The sequence below is a fragment of the Psilocybe cubensis genome, chromosome 2, assembly GCF_017499595.1.
Source record: "Psilocybe cubensis strain MGC-MH-2018 chromosome 2, whole genome shotgun sequence".
NCBI lineage: Eukaryota > Fungi > Basidiomycota > Agaricomycetes > Agaricales > Agrocybaceae > Psilocybe > Psilocybe cubensis.
This window is the reverse complement of record NC_063000.1, coordinates 3,633,130-3,647,142: the sequence shown is the minus strand read 5'-3', so window position 1 is coordinate 3,647,142 and position 14,013 is coordinate 3,633,130. Positions and strand designations below refer to the sequence as shown.

At 46.4% G+C, this 14,013-nt stretch overlaps 2 protein-coding genes across 2 annotated transcripts; both read left to right on the top strand.

Annotated features, from left to right (window-relative positions):
• Positions 1-552: 552 nt before the first annotated feature.
• Positions 553-3,377, top strand: JR316_0002690 (Interferon-induced GTP-binding protein Mx2; the record flags this gene model as incomplete). The annotated part of the gene is made up of 9 exons (XM_047888477.1): positions 553-698; positions 755-877; positions 941-1,266; positions 1,322-1,444; positions 1,495-1,852; positions 1,913-2,392; positions 2,453-2,650; positions 2,723-3,069; positions 3,130-3,377. 9 exons carry the CDS (start codon positions 553-555, stop codon positions 3,375-3,377), a joined length of 2,349 nt encoding a protein of 782 aa, XP_047753400.1.
• A 746-nt stretch (positions 3,378-4,123) lies between these two features.
• Positions 4,124-13,325, top strand: JR316_0002689 (uncharacterized protein; the record flags this gene model as incomplete). Its single annotated transcript, XM_047888476.1, has 9 exons — positions 4,124-4,173; positions 4,228-4,696; positions 4,751-5,102; positions 5,150-6,064; positions 6,118-6,479; positions 7,206-7,499; positions 7,555-12,423; positions 12,474-13,063; positions 13,130-13,325. The coding sequence occupies 9 exons, from the start codon at positions 4,124-4,126 to the stop codon at positions 13,323-13,325; spliced, it is 8,097 nt and encodes a 2,698-aa protein (XP_047753399.1).
• Between the last annotated feature and the right edge of the window lie 688 nt (positions 13,326-14,013).

Sequence of the window (14,013 nt, the reverse complement as noted above, 5' to 3'; positions counted from 1 at the left end):
AACTAAAGACCGGATAGGTGAAGCCTTGAGCGACGGCAAACAGAACAGAAGAGGTGTTCCAGTCGAAAAGTAGAAGCCAAGTGAATGCTGGACGGCGACGGCCCGCCAGTGTTGTTTGGTTCCACCATGCAAACCACACAGCATCAGCCATCGCTCAGTGTTCAATTGCTTGCCCAAACTTGTTGTCCAACCTCGAGCTTATCTACTTCCACTGACGCCGTCCAATGCTTATTACTCTCAGTACTGTATTTTTACCTAAGATTAGTTGTTCATACTCCCAAAATGCGATTCCTGTTCAATCAAGCGCCCGTCCGACTCTTCAGAAACATGCTTCGCGTGCTTCCTAGGCCAAACAGGCTCCCAAAACGACCGAAATCTTGGTGGGATCCGAGCTCGACTCGAAAACGTGGTCGCGGGATCGCGCTTTTTCTTTTACAGAGTGCAACGAATCATTGATTAGAAGCAAGGTCGCCGGAAGAAAGGGGTTCATAAACAAAGACGCGTCGTTTTCTTTTTATTCGTCCCCACTTTTTTTTTCATCTTTATCCCCCAATGCTTGAATCTGTTTCTACTCCCATGCCGATGAAGGTATCAGACGACCATGGCGGCAGTAACTCTGGAGTCGGACTTTCCAATCCCGCCATTTCTCAAGGCAGGAGGCATATGCTTGATCTAGTCAACCGCCTCCACTCTACTGGGTACGCCCGTCCAATGTCTGTATTCTTTAATCTAACAAACTCAATGACATTTGTAGTGTTCAAGTCGACATCGATCTTCCCCAAATTGCTGTCATTGGCTCTCAAAGTGCCGGCAAGTCGTCTCTGATAGAGAGCATATCTGGGATTACTTTGCCGCGCGCCGCTGGTACTTGTACTCGGTACGTCTTTCGTTTTTTAGTCACACTTTCTTCGTTTACCGACCCTTTGTATTCACCATCTAGATGCCCCACCGAATGCAAGTTATCAAAGAGCAACGCCCCATGGCAATGTATTGTTTCACTGCGTTATATCACGGACGCTTCAGGCCAAGTATTGGGTCAAGCTCAAAACCCAGTATTTGGGAGTGTCATCTACGATAAAAGCCAAGTCGAAGATCGTATCAGGAGGGCTCAACTCGCAATCTTGAATCCAAACAAACCCCTCAAGTACTTTTTAGAGGAAACAGACTTCGAAGATTTGAAACCGCAATTGAGCTTTTCCATCAATGCTGTAAGCTTGCAGATTAGTGGCCCTGATGTGGCCGATCTTTCTTTCGTTGATCTACCAGGTAGGTTCCCTTGGCACTTGAAATGTTCTAGCACTGACTGCTATATGTTTTCTAGGATTGATTGCGAGTCAAGCAAGTGGTTCTGGAGATGGGAATGACATCGCTCTTGTTCAGAATCTGGTCACTACATACATTAAAAAGCCCAACTGCATCATTCTATTGACAGTCGCTTGCGAAAGTACGCTTTCGATAACACATATATTTTTTCTTTCTAAAACCTCCTATTAGCCGATTTCGAAAACCAAGGCGCGCATCGTCTCACAAAACAGTACGACCCGGAAGGCAAGAGAACGATCGGTGTCCTGACCAAACCCGATCGCATTCCAACTGGCGAAGAATCCAACTGGATCCCCTTCATTCGCAATGAGAAGGAACCGCTTGAGAATGGCTGGTTCTGCGTTAAACAACCGAGCTCCCACGAGTTGAAGCAAATCACGACCTGGGCGGATGTAAGACAGAAAGAAAATGAATTCTTTTCGGCAGCTGCGCCCTGGAACGAACTCGATGCCCTGTACCAAAAGCACTTGCGAACTGTCAACTTAGTGAACAGGTTAAGCTCAGTGTTGTCTGACTTGATTGCCAAGCGGTGAGCAATCTTTTTGTTGATAACAATGTTTTCTCCCTTGATATAGTTCGCTTTTAACAGGTTGCCTGAAATCTTCAACGAGCTCGACGCGAGCATCAACACATGCAGAAAGGAGCTCCAGCGACTGCCCCCTCCGCCCCCTGCCAATCCGCAAAGCGAGATCGCGTCCTTGGTATATAACTTTGTCACCGACTTGGGTAGGCATGTAGAGGGTGTGCCGGACGAAAATGGATTGTTGCAGGTCATCCGACCCGCTCAGGAACGGTTCCGGAGAGCCATACGCGCGACTGCGCCCCAATTCCGGCCGTTTGAGAGGAAGTACGAAGAACAAAGGCATATTTCGAGGGCGGAGTTTCTTGTCGAAGAAGAAGGTCAGGTGTGGGACAATGAGGAGAGCGAGGATGAAGATCGTGAACCAAGAGAGCAGGAGTTGACGCCGAGTGACAGCCTCAGCGATGTCTCCAGCTCAAGGTCGTCGAAGAGGAAGGCTCTTCCTAACAATAAGATCTATATTGATGATGTTATGGAAAGGGCAAATCGGTATGTGTGAACTTTTTTATCCTGTAGCAGGAAGCTAAACTGTATGTTTATCCATGGTAGTGCTCGAACAAGAGAGTTGCCTGGCCATTTCCCATACGTTGTTCAGAAGACATTCATTGAATCTGTGATCAAAGAATGGAGGGCGCCTGCTCTGGAGCTCTGCAAGACTGTTTACGGAAGCATGCTAGTACATGTTCAGAATCTTGTAGAAAAACACTTCAAGGATTTTGGGCAAGGTCATCTCGAGCATAGCATCAGGTAAGTTTCCGTCGATATGAATCATATTCAACCAGAATTTTTGAATAACATTCACTGATTCCATGTTGTCAGGTCGATAATGCGCCAGCACATCGAACAATGCAGGTCGAACGCTGAAAACAAAATCTCATGGCTTCTCGAGTTAGAAGAAGATCCGTTCTCGTTGAATACGCATTACTTCGCTGATTACAAAGAAAAGTTCCTGGCATATTATAAGGGAGAGCGGCAACGTTACACTGGCTCAGGGTTGATGTCGACTTTGAGTGAAGAAAATAATCCACAAATTCCTCAAGCGCTGGCGGCGCTGGCTGCTCTGGGCTTACAAGGACTCAACATCATCGATCTGCAGAAGTTGTTGCCCTCTGACGAGATGGAACCAGCGTTGAACATCATGTCCGACGTTCGGGCATATTTCCAAGGTCAGTTCCGCTTTTGAACCCCCTATTTTGTCGCCTTTCTTAAAATGTGTTCTCGTGCAGTGGCTTATAAACGATTCGCGGACAACGTCCCCCTTTCCATCGACCGCGAGCTTGTGAAAGGATTGACGAGGGACTTGCTGAAGAAGATTTCTGATGATCTAGGAACAAACACAGCTAGGGGTTATGAGATCAGCAAAGAGTTTGCGTTGGAGAGTCCACAGGTTGCGGACCGACGTGCAGACCTGGAGAAAAAGCTGGAGAGGCTGGAAAGTGCACAAAAACAACTTTCTGGTCGCCTTGGTGCCTAGGCTCGCTAACGGGTTATAGTGCACGTGACCTTATTGAAGTTGAGAGCGCATTCCCGTTCCGGCAACAAGGACTCCCACGTCTCTCCTCCTCACTTTGTACATCCTCTTGGAATTATTAATACACCTCTTACTATTTTCAATACTACATTTATTTTGCGACGACGCTGTTGAAATTGGCAGAAGAGGCAATATGCCAAAAGTTGACCGTACTAACTTAAGGCATAGGCGCACGCAGGGTGCACGCATAGCCACTCATAGCATCGTTCTTTCATTAGAATACCTCCATATATCGACTACCTCAAGAGTCAAGACATACGCACCTGCAAGAGTTTTACACCGCTTTGTGACTTTCACACCTTGGTTTGGCCGCGCAGTGTCGACAAAGCAGTGCTGTCAGAGGTGATGGACGAACAGTGGTGAGTTTTTGTTTCCCTTTCGTAGCATTGAAGTTGTGCAACGACCTATAACAACCAATATCTTCATATCATTTGTTTCCAAAAAAACTTAAACCTGATCGCACTGCATCCTAGACCACGCGGGTGCCTCATGTACACATTGGCGCGTCCTCGGAAAGATTTACAACACACATAAGAGGGAAACATTCAAACTTCGGAGTTCTCTTACATTGTCATTATCGTCATCAAATTCACCCTATCTCCGAGAGTTCCTGGGTTTTTGGAGAAATATTTTTTTGCTGCTCGAGTGACGCACCACCGCTCGTTACAGCTGCATATTCGTCGAGAGAAATGGACAGTATTCGGACTCCCCGGCGTCTGGGTCATTTGAACTGGGAAAAGTAAGAGAAATATCGGTCTCTTGACAATTCTCTGTTAACTAAGTGGCGTACTAGCTTTCACGCTCTCCTCATTGGAATTGATAAATATTCGGCTAGAATATCCTCTTTGAACGGGGCCGTTCGCGATATGGTGTATATGAAGGACTTTCTGCTTTCTTCTTTCGATGTTCCAGAAGGCTCCCAGCTCGATATACGAGAATTGACAAACGAGGCTGCCACTCATTCAAAAATTATAGATGCCATAAGAAAACTGGAAATCGACCCATTGGTTAAGAAGAACGACGCGATACTGATCTATTACTCTGGCCATGGCGCGTCAATACCTCCCCCCGAAGGTTGGCCTGGATACAGTCGGAAGGAACCTGAAGGAGGATGGCCGGAGAAGACCAAGATTCAATGTATCGTCGCGGCTGATGCACAAGTTTCGAAAGAGAATCATCGGCACTTCGCCAGCGGCGTTGTGCTCGACCGCACTCTTGCTGCTCTCCTCCACAACTTGGCTGACAAGAAAGGGAGCAATATCGTGCGTGTGTCGCTTTTATGATCCCCCTCTATTTATGCTCAAGTCGCAATTCAGACAATAATTCTTGATTGTTGCCACTCCGGATCTGGCACTCGTGATGCTTCGGAGCTCTTTCGTGGAATCGAATTCAGTAGCCCAGAAGGAAAACCTATCACTGTTCCAGGTGATTATCAAATGTCAATCTGGGAGAAATTCATCGACTTCAACAGAGGAGCCGTGATTGATTATAAGTATCGCCACGCTGGCCTCGAATCACATGTCCTACTCGCTGCCTGTGGTTCTGAAGAAAGGGCATCCGATGGCTATTCCTTCACTCAAGGTCTTTTAAATTATTTAAAAAAGGATACTATCAACCTGAGCGCCCTTTCGTATGTTGGACTCATTCGAGGTGTCGTTTTGAAATCTAGTCAGTGAGTACTTTTAACGTCTCTATACTGTTGTGTTATTGATCAGAGAGAGATAGGCAGCATCCATTGTGCGAAGGAAATAGTAAACACAGCATGCTTTTCGATTTGAAGGAGATCAACGTTGGACGCCCTACGTTTGACGTCATTAAGGATAATGGTAAACTTATCTTGTGCGCTGGTGGTATGGTTGGCGTGCATACTGGAACTGAATACGGGGTCTATACTTCGAAGGTGTTTAGCATTAACAGCACTCTTATTGGAAATTTCGTAGTAGGGGCCGTTGGTGCTACCACTTCTTCTCTGATATGCAGTGAAGAAGAACTCAAGCTGATAGAGTACGAGTCAGCTGTTGCCTCCCCCAGGGTTGCTTCACCAAGCAAGTTTTTTGTTCACGTTGGAGATGATTCGATAGTCTCCTGTGTCAAAGACGCCATACAGCGGGAGAACCCTGAAGATCAATTTGGACGACCCCAGCTTTGCTTTGATGTTACAAGCCCAGTTGATAACCTGGATTGGGATCTTACCTTGGACATCAGGGATGGCGAGATTGCTTTCCTTTACCCAAAGAAATCCAAAGTGGGAAAATTTGGATTAGATGGTTTGCAATTCACACTATCTCTAGATTCTCCTCGAGTACGACGGGTGCTTCGCTCCGCGGCTCATTTCTTCGACCATCTAAACCGCGAATCGCAAAGTGGAAATCTTAAGGATGGAGTAGAAGTGTTTCTCTGCGAGCTGGAAGACAGCAGCTCATATGAGATAGTCAACGGGAAAATTCGGCGAGAAATGAAATTCAAGCGTCGTCTTCCAACTGCCGCACATGGAGCATACGAAGTTGAAGCTGCGATGGCTGGATCTCAAAGCAATAGTATTCCGGCATATGGCATTGAAATTGTCAATAAGACTAAATTTCCGTTATTTGCATGGGTTTTTTTCTTTGATTGCAGCACCCTGGAAATCGGTGAGTGCTAACTTTTTATCCTACTATCTTTCTTAGATGTTGTACTCTCTCAGGATCTTTTTATGATCCACCTGTTTCAAAAGGTTCCGCCGTGGTCGATCCAACGTTACCAGCCTGCGTGGAGGGCACAGGCCCAACGCCGGTCGCTCTCAATTTCAGAAACGGAGGCGGGAAACTCCTTCGCTTGCAGCTTTATGAAGGGCAGTCCCTTGACATCGGATTTTTGAAGATTTTTATCTCGAAAAAGTATCTAGGCGGTGGACTGTCAAGTATCGTGCAACCTCCTCCTTTGGTTCGGGACACTAACGGAGTGTGGCGGGGAATTGCTCGTCAAAGCAGGCCCTATGATGGTAGGCCGCTCAAGCGAGCTCTAAATGGGTCTGATGATACCTGGGATGTACTTACGGTGCCGTTGGTTCAACGCGGATGAAATTTTGCTTATTCAGTAGCACTAGCAATGGATTTACTTCAAATAGTTCAAACATAAATTCTGTATCTCGAAACAGGTAGATACGTACCCACATTTTCAAACCTTTCCATTATTTAATGAGATATTTAAACTTAAATCTCTTCCACAAAACTTTGAGTCGCATTCCTCTCAAATCCAACTTAAATGGAGTTCTACTGCATTTCTGTGGGTTCCAGCAGTGTTGTGGTCACGAGCCCTGGACTGCACTAATACGAAGTAAGCGAGGCCGGGCTTGTTTACGTACAGTATTTGCTGGTGCAAGTAATCTTGACAAAGTATGTTTTTGCTTCATAGTAGTACTTAGTCCTAACCTATCGTGATATGATAGATCCTAAACAAATCCAAGAACAGCGACTTCAGCCGTGTTCTACGCTTTCAACTGAATCTTGTTTTGCCTCTCATCAAAGAGTTCTGGTTCGTGCTACAGCGCCAGACTGGTCTTATGCGTCTCCTAATCGTGATATCAACAGACAACAACGATCAGCAACGATGAGGAATCAAACACGAAATTAAGTTTACAAGACTCAGTACGTTCATGTTCACTCTTCATAATTGAATGATTGAGGTCAAATTACAACACGCAGCCAAAGTCTTCCTCAGCAAACGTTGTATGTCATTCCGAGTATCGACACATCTTTCGTCGCAGCGTGGCTAATCTTAGCCATTGGATAGACCTTGATTCGCGACGAGGAAGATGCATTAGAGGCTGTGCGTTGTGCTACCTCTATGTTGGAAGAATGTCTAGGAGGGTTGTCGTTCTCAAAACTTGACGCAGCCGTCTTGCTGTTCCGTCAAGTTTCCAATCGTTATACAGCGCCCCATCCACTCTACGCCGAAGCCACGTTCAATCTCATATCTTCGTTAAGTGTTAGGTTCATGTACACCTATCAGATAGGCGACTTTTTGGAAGCATCACGTCTTCCCCTCAAGACTGCCGAAATCTACGAATTCGATACTACTGATAATGTAAGCGTTTTTCTCATATAAAACCAATATACATGCTTATTAGATGGACACATAGACACCTCTGGATGAAAGCAACGCAGAGATGAGATTGGGAAAGGCTCACTTAGTCGACTTTCACAGATCCATTCCTCTTCATGTTCTGAACACTGTCATTGATATGGTGCAGCAATCGCTTTTATATCTTTCGTCCAATGTTGATACCAAAGTTGTGGCTTTGACGACACTGGCCAAGGCAGTATTCACCCGTTTCCTCATCTGCTCCGATACAGCCGAAGATGATTTCAATTTGGCCATATCTAGCCTGCAGGACGCCCTCACGTATATTCCCCAAGGAGACGATAGACTATCCATGTTACGATTCTGCATCCACGGAATGCTAGCTTCCCGGCTTGATACATCAGGCGATATATCCTACGTTCAAAGAACATCATCGATTTGGATGGATGAATGGCCACTTGAGGTCGTCGTCGATGTCCTGGAACGATTTCAGTCTGCCAGAGAGCTTTACAAGAAATTTATGAAGTCGGGAGACCTACAGGCCCTTAATAATGCAGAGAAAATCTGTCGAGAAGGGGTTCAAACTTTACCTCGGTGGTGTGGCGATCGTTTACTTGTCATCGATCTTTTAGCGGCAGTCTTATTGGACCGATTCAGAGTTAAAGGTGAAGAGGGTGATCTGGAACAAGCCATTTCTTTGTTTAGGCAAATTATTGAGTTACAACATCCCCCTCATTTCGATCTACCTCTTCATTTGTCCAACCTCGCACAAGCGTTGTCAACCAAATTCAAGCAAGAGGGTGAACTAGATGACCTTGACGAAGCCATTGCTCTTAGCAGGAGATCTCTAGATCTTGCCCCTCTATCACATCCTAATCGACATGGCTTTATGGAGAATCTTGGTGTTGTACTCTCTGCTCGATTTCGCCACGAAGGTCAACCCGACGATCTCGATGAATCTATTTCTCTTCTCAGACAATCTATGAAAATTCAACAGTCTTTGGGATCGGAACAATCATCAACTCTTACCAATTTTGCAAACTCTTTATTGACTCGGTTCAATCAAAAAGGCGACCTACAAGATCTCAACGATTCCATTTCTATGCATCGACAAGCATTGAAATTGCACAATCCTTCGGATCCTGAAAAAGCTAGTTGCCTCATCAACCTGGCCAATTCCTTATTGACACGTTTCGAACAAGCCGGTCAACTCGATGACCTTGACGAGTCAGTATCTTTAAACAGGGAAGCCCTCGAGATACTGCGTCCACCACATCCCAGCCGATCCAAAGTGTTGATGAATCTTGGGCAAGTACTCTCAACCCGATTTCGCCATCGCGGCCTCCAAGATGACCTTGTTGAATCTATGTCTCTACTCGAGCAAGCACTTGTACTTCAGTCTCCACCCCATCCCCTGCGCCCTATATCACTTAGCAGCCTTGCAAATTCGCTGATATACCAATATCATAGCCAAGGTAATCAACTTGACCTTGACAAAGCCATTTCACTGCAACAGCAAGCCCTTGAACTCCGACGATCACCTCATCCTGACCGGTCCGGCTCTTTGACCAACCTTGCAAATGCGTTGTTCACCAGATTTGAACAAGGTAATCAAATAAGTGATCTTGACGAAGCGATAAAGCTTGACAGGGAGGCTCTCTCTTTGATCCTCCCGTCACTTTCCACTCGAATAAACCCTCTGATCAACCTTGGTCGAGCTCTGTCAACTAGATTCCGTCACACAGGGCACCAGGGTGATCTCGATGAATCCATCTCTCTCCTTCAAGAAGCTCTCAAGTTACAAAAGTCTTCTCATCCACATAGATGTACATGTCTCACGAACCTTGCGAATTCTTTTCTAACTCGGTTTGCTATAGGAGGAAAACAGCACGACCTAGACGAATCTGTCACTCTCTTTGAACAAGTCCTCGAATTGCGACCGTTAAACCACCCAGATCGCCCTGGCTCCTTAGCAAATCTTGCAATTTCATTGTTTACTCGATTTCAGAAGCGTGGTCAACAATTCGACCTTGACGAAGCTATTCGACTGAACAAAGAAGCTCTTGAACTCAATTTATCGTCCCATCTTAGCCGGTCCAGGATTCTTATCAATTATGGGCAAGCATTATGGATCCGGTTCAGTCATAAAGGCGAACGGAGCGACTTGGATGAATCTATCTCAATTCTGGGAAAAGCCCTCGAACTTCAATCACCGTCTGACCCATATCGATCAATGTCACTTGGCTGCCTTGCTGGTTCTCTATTGACCCGATTTAAACAAGATGGCCAGAAAAACGATTTGGACGGCGCAATTTCTCTTTATCGACAATCCCTTCCACTCCGGCCTCCACCTCATCCCGACCGCGCTTCCTCATTAACCAATCTCGCAGATGCGTTGTTATGCAGGTTTTCACAAGCCAGCAAAAATGCTGACCTTGATGAAGCCATTAGCCTGAATAGAGAGGCATTGGAACTCTTCCCTGAAACCCATCCCAATCGTTCTGTCGTCATGATCAATCTTGGAACTTGTCTGTGTACCCGGTTTCATCATAGAGGCCAGCGGAATGATCTCAATGAATCTATATCCATTCTAGAGAGTGTACGGGAGCCTCAACTCTCATCTCATCTCCATCGACCAATCTTGCTTCGTGCTCTGGTAGTTTCGCTTATGGTCCGGTTCGAACAAGACAGCCAACAAAGTGACCTCGACAGAGTCATTTCTTATCATAAACAAGTCTTAGCGCTTGAGCCTCCTCCACATCCTGATCGGCTCGGTTCGTTGATCAATCTGGCAGGCGCCCTATTCACACGCTTCGAACAGAAGAACGACATAAGTGACTTGGACGAGGCAATATCACTTCATCAAGAAGCTCTTGACCCATTTCTTCCATCCCAATCCATTAATAATCCATCCTCAGCCTTGGAACAAGCATCAAAGAGCAACCTTTTCTCTGCATCACATCCACTATTATCTACACTACTCAATCAGTTCGCATCTTCGCTTCTGGCCAGATTTAGACGAGAAGGCGAACAGCGTGATCTTGACTATGCCATTTCTGTTGGTAGGCGAGCCCTCGAGCTCCGCCAGGCGCCGCACTCAGACCGGCCTGGCTCGCTCATAAATCTTGCAAGCGCGTTGCTGACTCGATTCCAGCAACAAGGCCGGCAAGATGACCTCGACGAATCTATTTCGTTGAGCGTAATGGCTTTGGAAATTCTTCCTTCCTCACACCTTGGTAAGGTCGGTGCTCTGAAACAACTTGGTTATGGGCTATCAATGCGGTTTGACTACAGAGGCCAACGCCGCGACCTTGATGAATCGGTCTCTCTTTTTAGGCAGGCTGTTGAACTCGTACCTTTATCGCATGCACAACGAGCCGAAACCCTTTCGCGACTAGCCAATTCTTTATTGGATCGCTTTCTGCGAAGTAGAGAGCAACAAGACCTAGAAGAATCCATTTCACTCCATCGGCAAGCCCTTGAACGACAGTCGCCGTCTCACTCTGCTCGACCCTCATTTTTGACAAATCTCGCGAGTGCATTAGGTACCCGATACGAACAAACACATGAACCCGGAAACCTTGATGAAGCTATATCCCTTAATAGAGAAGCGCTGCTACTCTTTTCTCCATCCCATCCCTATAGATTTATTGTGTTAACGAATTTAGGAAACCTTTTGTCAACCCGATTTCTTGCTCGAGGCCAACGCGACGACCTGGATGAGTCTATTACCCTCCTTAGACAAGCACTTGAATACCAACCATTGTCCCATCCTCTTCGTCCCATTACACTTAACAACCTTGCCAGAGCGCTGGCGACCCAATGTAAAGAAACAGGCAAATACGAGGATCACGACGAGTCCATCCATTTGCATAGAGAAGCATTGGGTTTGCGACCTTCTCCGCATCCTGATCGATCTGCGTCTCTTCACAATCTTGCCTATGAATTGTCAATCCGATACCAAAATAGGGGTCAAGGCAAAGACTTAGAAGAAGCAATGTCTTTGTTCCTTGATGCTACACAATATCTATACCAATCTTCATCCTACCGACTCCGCGTTGCAAAACGATGGATAGCGGAAGCCAAACGAAACCAACATGGCTCTGCCATCACTGCATATCAAGCTGCACTGCGAGCATTACCTCAGGTAGCGGCTCTGAGTCTCAGTGTAGAATCGCGACACAAGGCTTTAGCTGCGGGAAGTGACGGACTAGCGCGTGATGCATCTAGCTGCGCGATTGATGCGGGAAACTTTGAGCTGGCTATAGAGTTGCTGGAAGGAGGGCGTAGTGTATTCTGGTCCCAAGTCTTGTCTCTCAGGTCACCCGTTGACCGATTGCTCAGCATCGAACCCAATGGGCCTGAACTTGCCAATAAATTACGAAATGTTGCTGCTGCTCTAGAGGCAGGATCTCATCGTATTGCCTCTACTGAACTGTTCGATAACGAGAGGAAAATTTCCATCGAACAAGAAACGTCACGAATGACGGCGCTTAGTGAAGAATGGGAAGAGACTGTCATCGCAGTCAGAAAAATAGAGGGGTTTGAAGATTTTCTAACCCCGCCCCGTTTTTCATCCCTCAAACATGCTGCAGTTCAACATCCGATTATCTTGCTCGTCTCCAATGATGACAAGAGTCACTGCCTCATCATGACAGCGTCAAACATTCATCACATACCCCTCCCAAATTTGCGCACCCCTGTTCTGAAAGTCCTTGTTGATAACGTTCGAACGGCTGTCTCTCAGACTACGATTCCGCGGTCATTGATCGACGAAACCCAAGAAACAATAGCCAGACTTTTAGGCGAGGAAAGGGGAATAAGTTATCAAAATGACAGCGAAGACTCCGACGAGGCTTTCAGATTTGTTTTGGGCATGTTATGGGATGAATTAGTGAAACCAGTAATTGATTACCTCAATATCAAGGTCAGTACTCCCGACTGTTATGCGTACCGCTTACTGATGTTCTGCTCTAGACATCAACACCGAAGCCTATCTTACAGTGGTGTCCCACAGGCTATTTCACCTTTCTCCCGCTACATGCGGCTGGGCGCTATGGGGGCTATCCAGCTACTGAATGCGCACTCGATTACTTTATTTCAACGTACACTCCCACCATCGGTGCTCTACTTTCACGGCCATATGCGCCTGCTCCTGACAACTTCCGGATGATGACCGTGATACAATCTCATGAGCTCCCTTCCACCGAAATCGAATTAATGAATATTCGACAGCACGTATCTCCCAATTTTCTCATTGAATTAGGTGTTGCTGGATCGCCTGCAGGAGTCGAAGATGTTGCTTCCCGCCTTGCTGATATTTCTGTCGTCCACTTCGCCTGTCATGGGATGCAAGATCCATTTAAACCGCTCGACAGTGGATTGAAGCTCGATGACGGGATACTTCGGATATCCCGAATCATGAAAGAAAATATGCGCAACGGATCGCTTGCCTTCCTTTGTGCTTGCGAAACTGCCATGGGTGATGAGAAGCTTCCAGACGAGGCGATGAATATCGGTGCGAGTTTGCTCTTCTCTGGTTTTGAAAGGGTCGTTGCTACCATGTGGTAAGTTCGATGGAAAACAAAGCTTTGGCTAGTACCGTTTTAACGTGGTCATAATCTGTGTTTTAGGGCAATGCGAGACGACGATGGGCCAACTATTGCAAATGTCTTCTACCGCGAGCTTCTTGGTACTAATGATGGACAAAGGGCAACTGTCCCGGACGTGACAAAGTCTGCGTATGCACTCCATACTGCAGTCCAGGAATTGCGGAGCAATAAAGTCTCGTTCCGTCGATGGGTCCCGTTTATCTATATGGGAAAGTAGCAGTTGTTAGTCTATTAAAATCTCAAAGATTTTCACCTGTGAAAATTCATTTTGTGGCAAAGTTTGGAAGATGTTGAAGAGTTTATAAAGGTGTAAGGTGCATGAGCATGTGCCGAAAATGCACAAAACTTTACACAGCCAACAACACAGCATAGATGTGAGCCCACGCCACACATTGTATGGGCATTAGAGGAGATTCAGGATACGTAAGGTTGGTTAGATTTGTTGGCGTCCGAGATGTAAAGTCACTTGAGGCTTGACGCGTCTACTCGGACATTGAAAAGGTGATTAGTCAGAAACGCTGGGTACGAGTGGGCTTCCATGGAACCTTTCTCGCCACAACTTGCTACTATATGCTACATTGCTGAGACACGCCTACTGTGTATGACTAGCCATGTAAGCTGGAGGAAAAAGGCTCCTATCGCACTTATGCATAGTTCCGACAATATTGATTTACCATCCCGGCCCTTCTCAAAACTATGCATTCTCTACAAAGCCACTTGCTCTTCCACTATCAGAGAACACGGTGTCGCTGTGACCGTATCGGTCGTGTCTAGTTATTCATCTGCCTATCGAATACCATGACGAAAATTGCAGCGTTCTACCGACCTACGGACCCCTGGAAGGGATGAAACTGGGGATGCACAAGCCTGACAGAAGTGGACAGCGCGAGGGGTGGGGTAGCGCG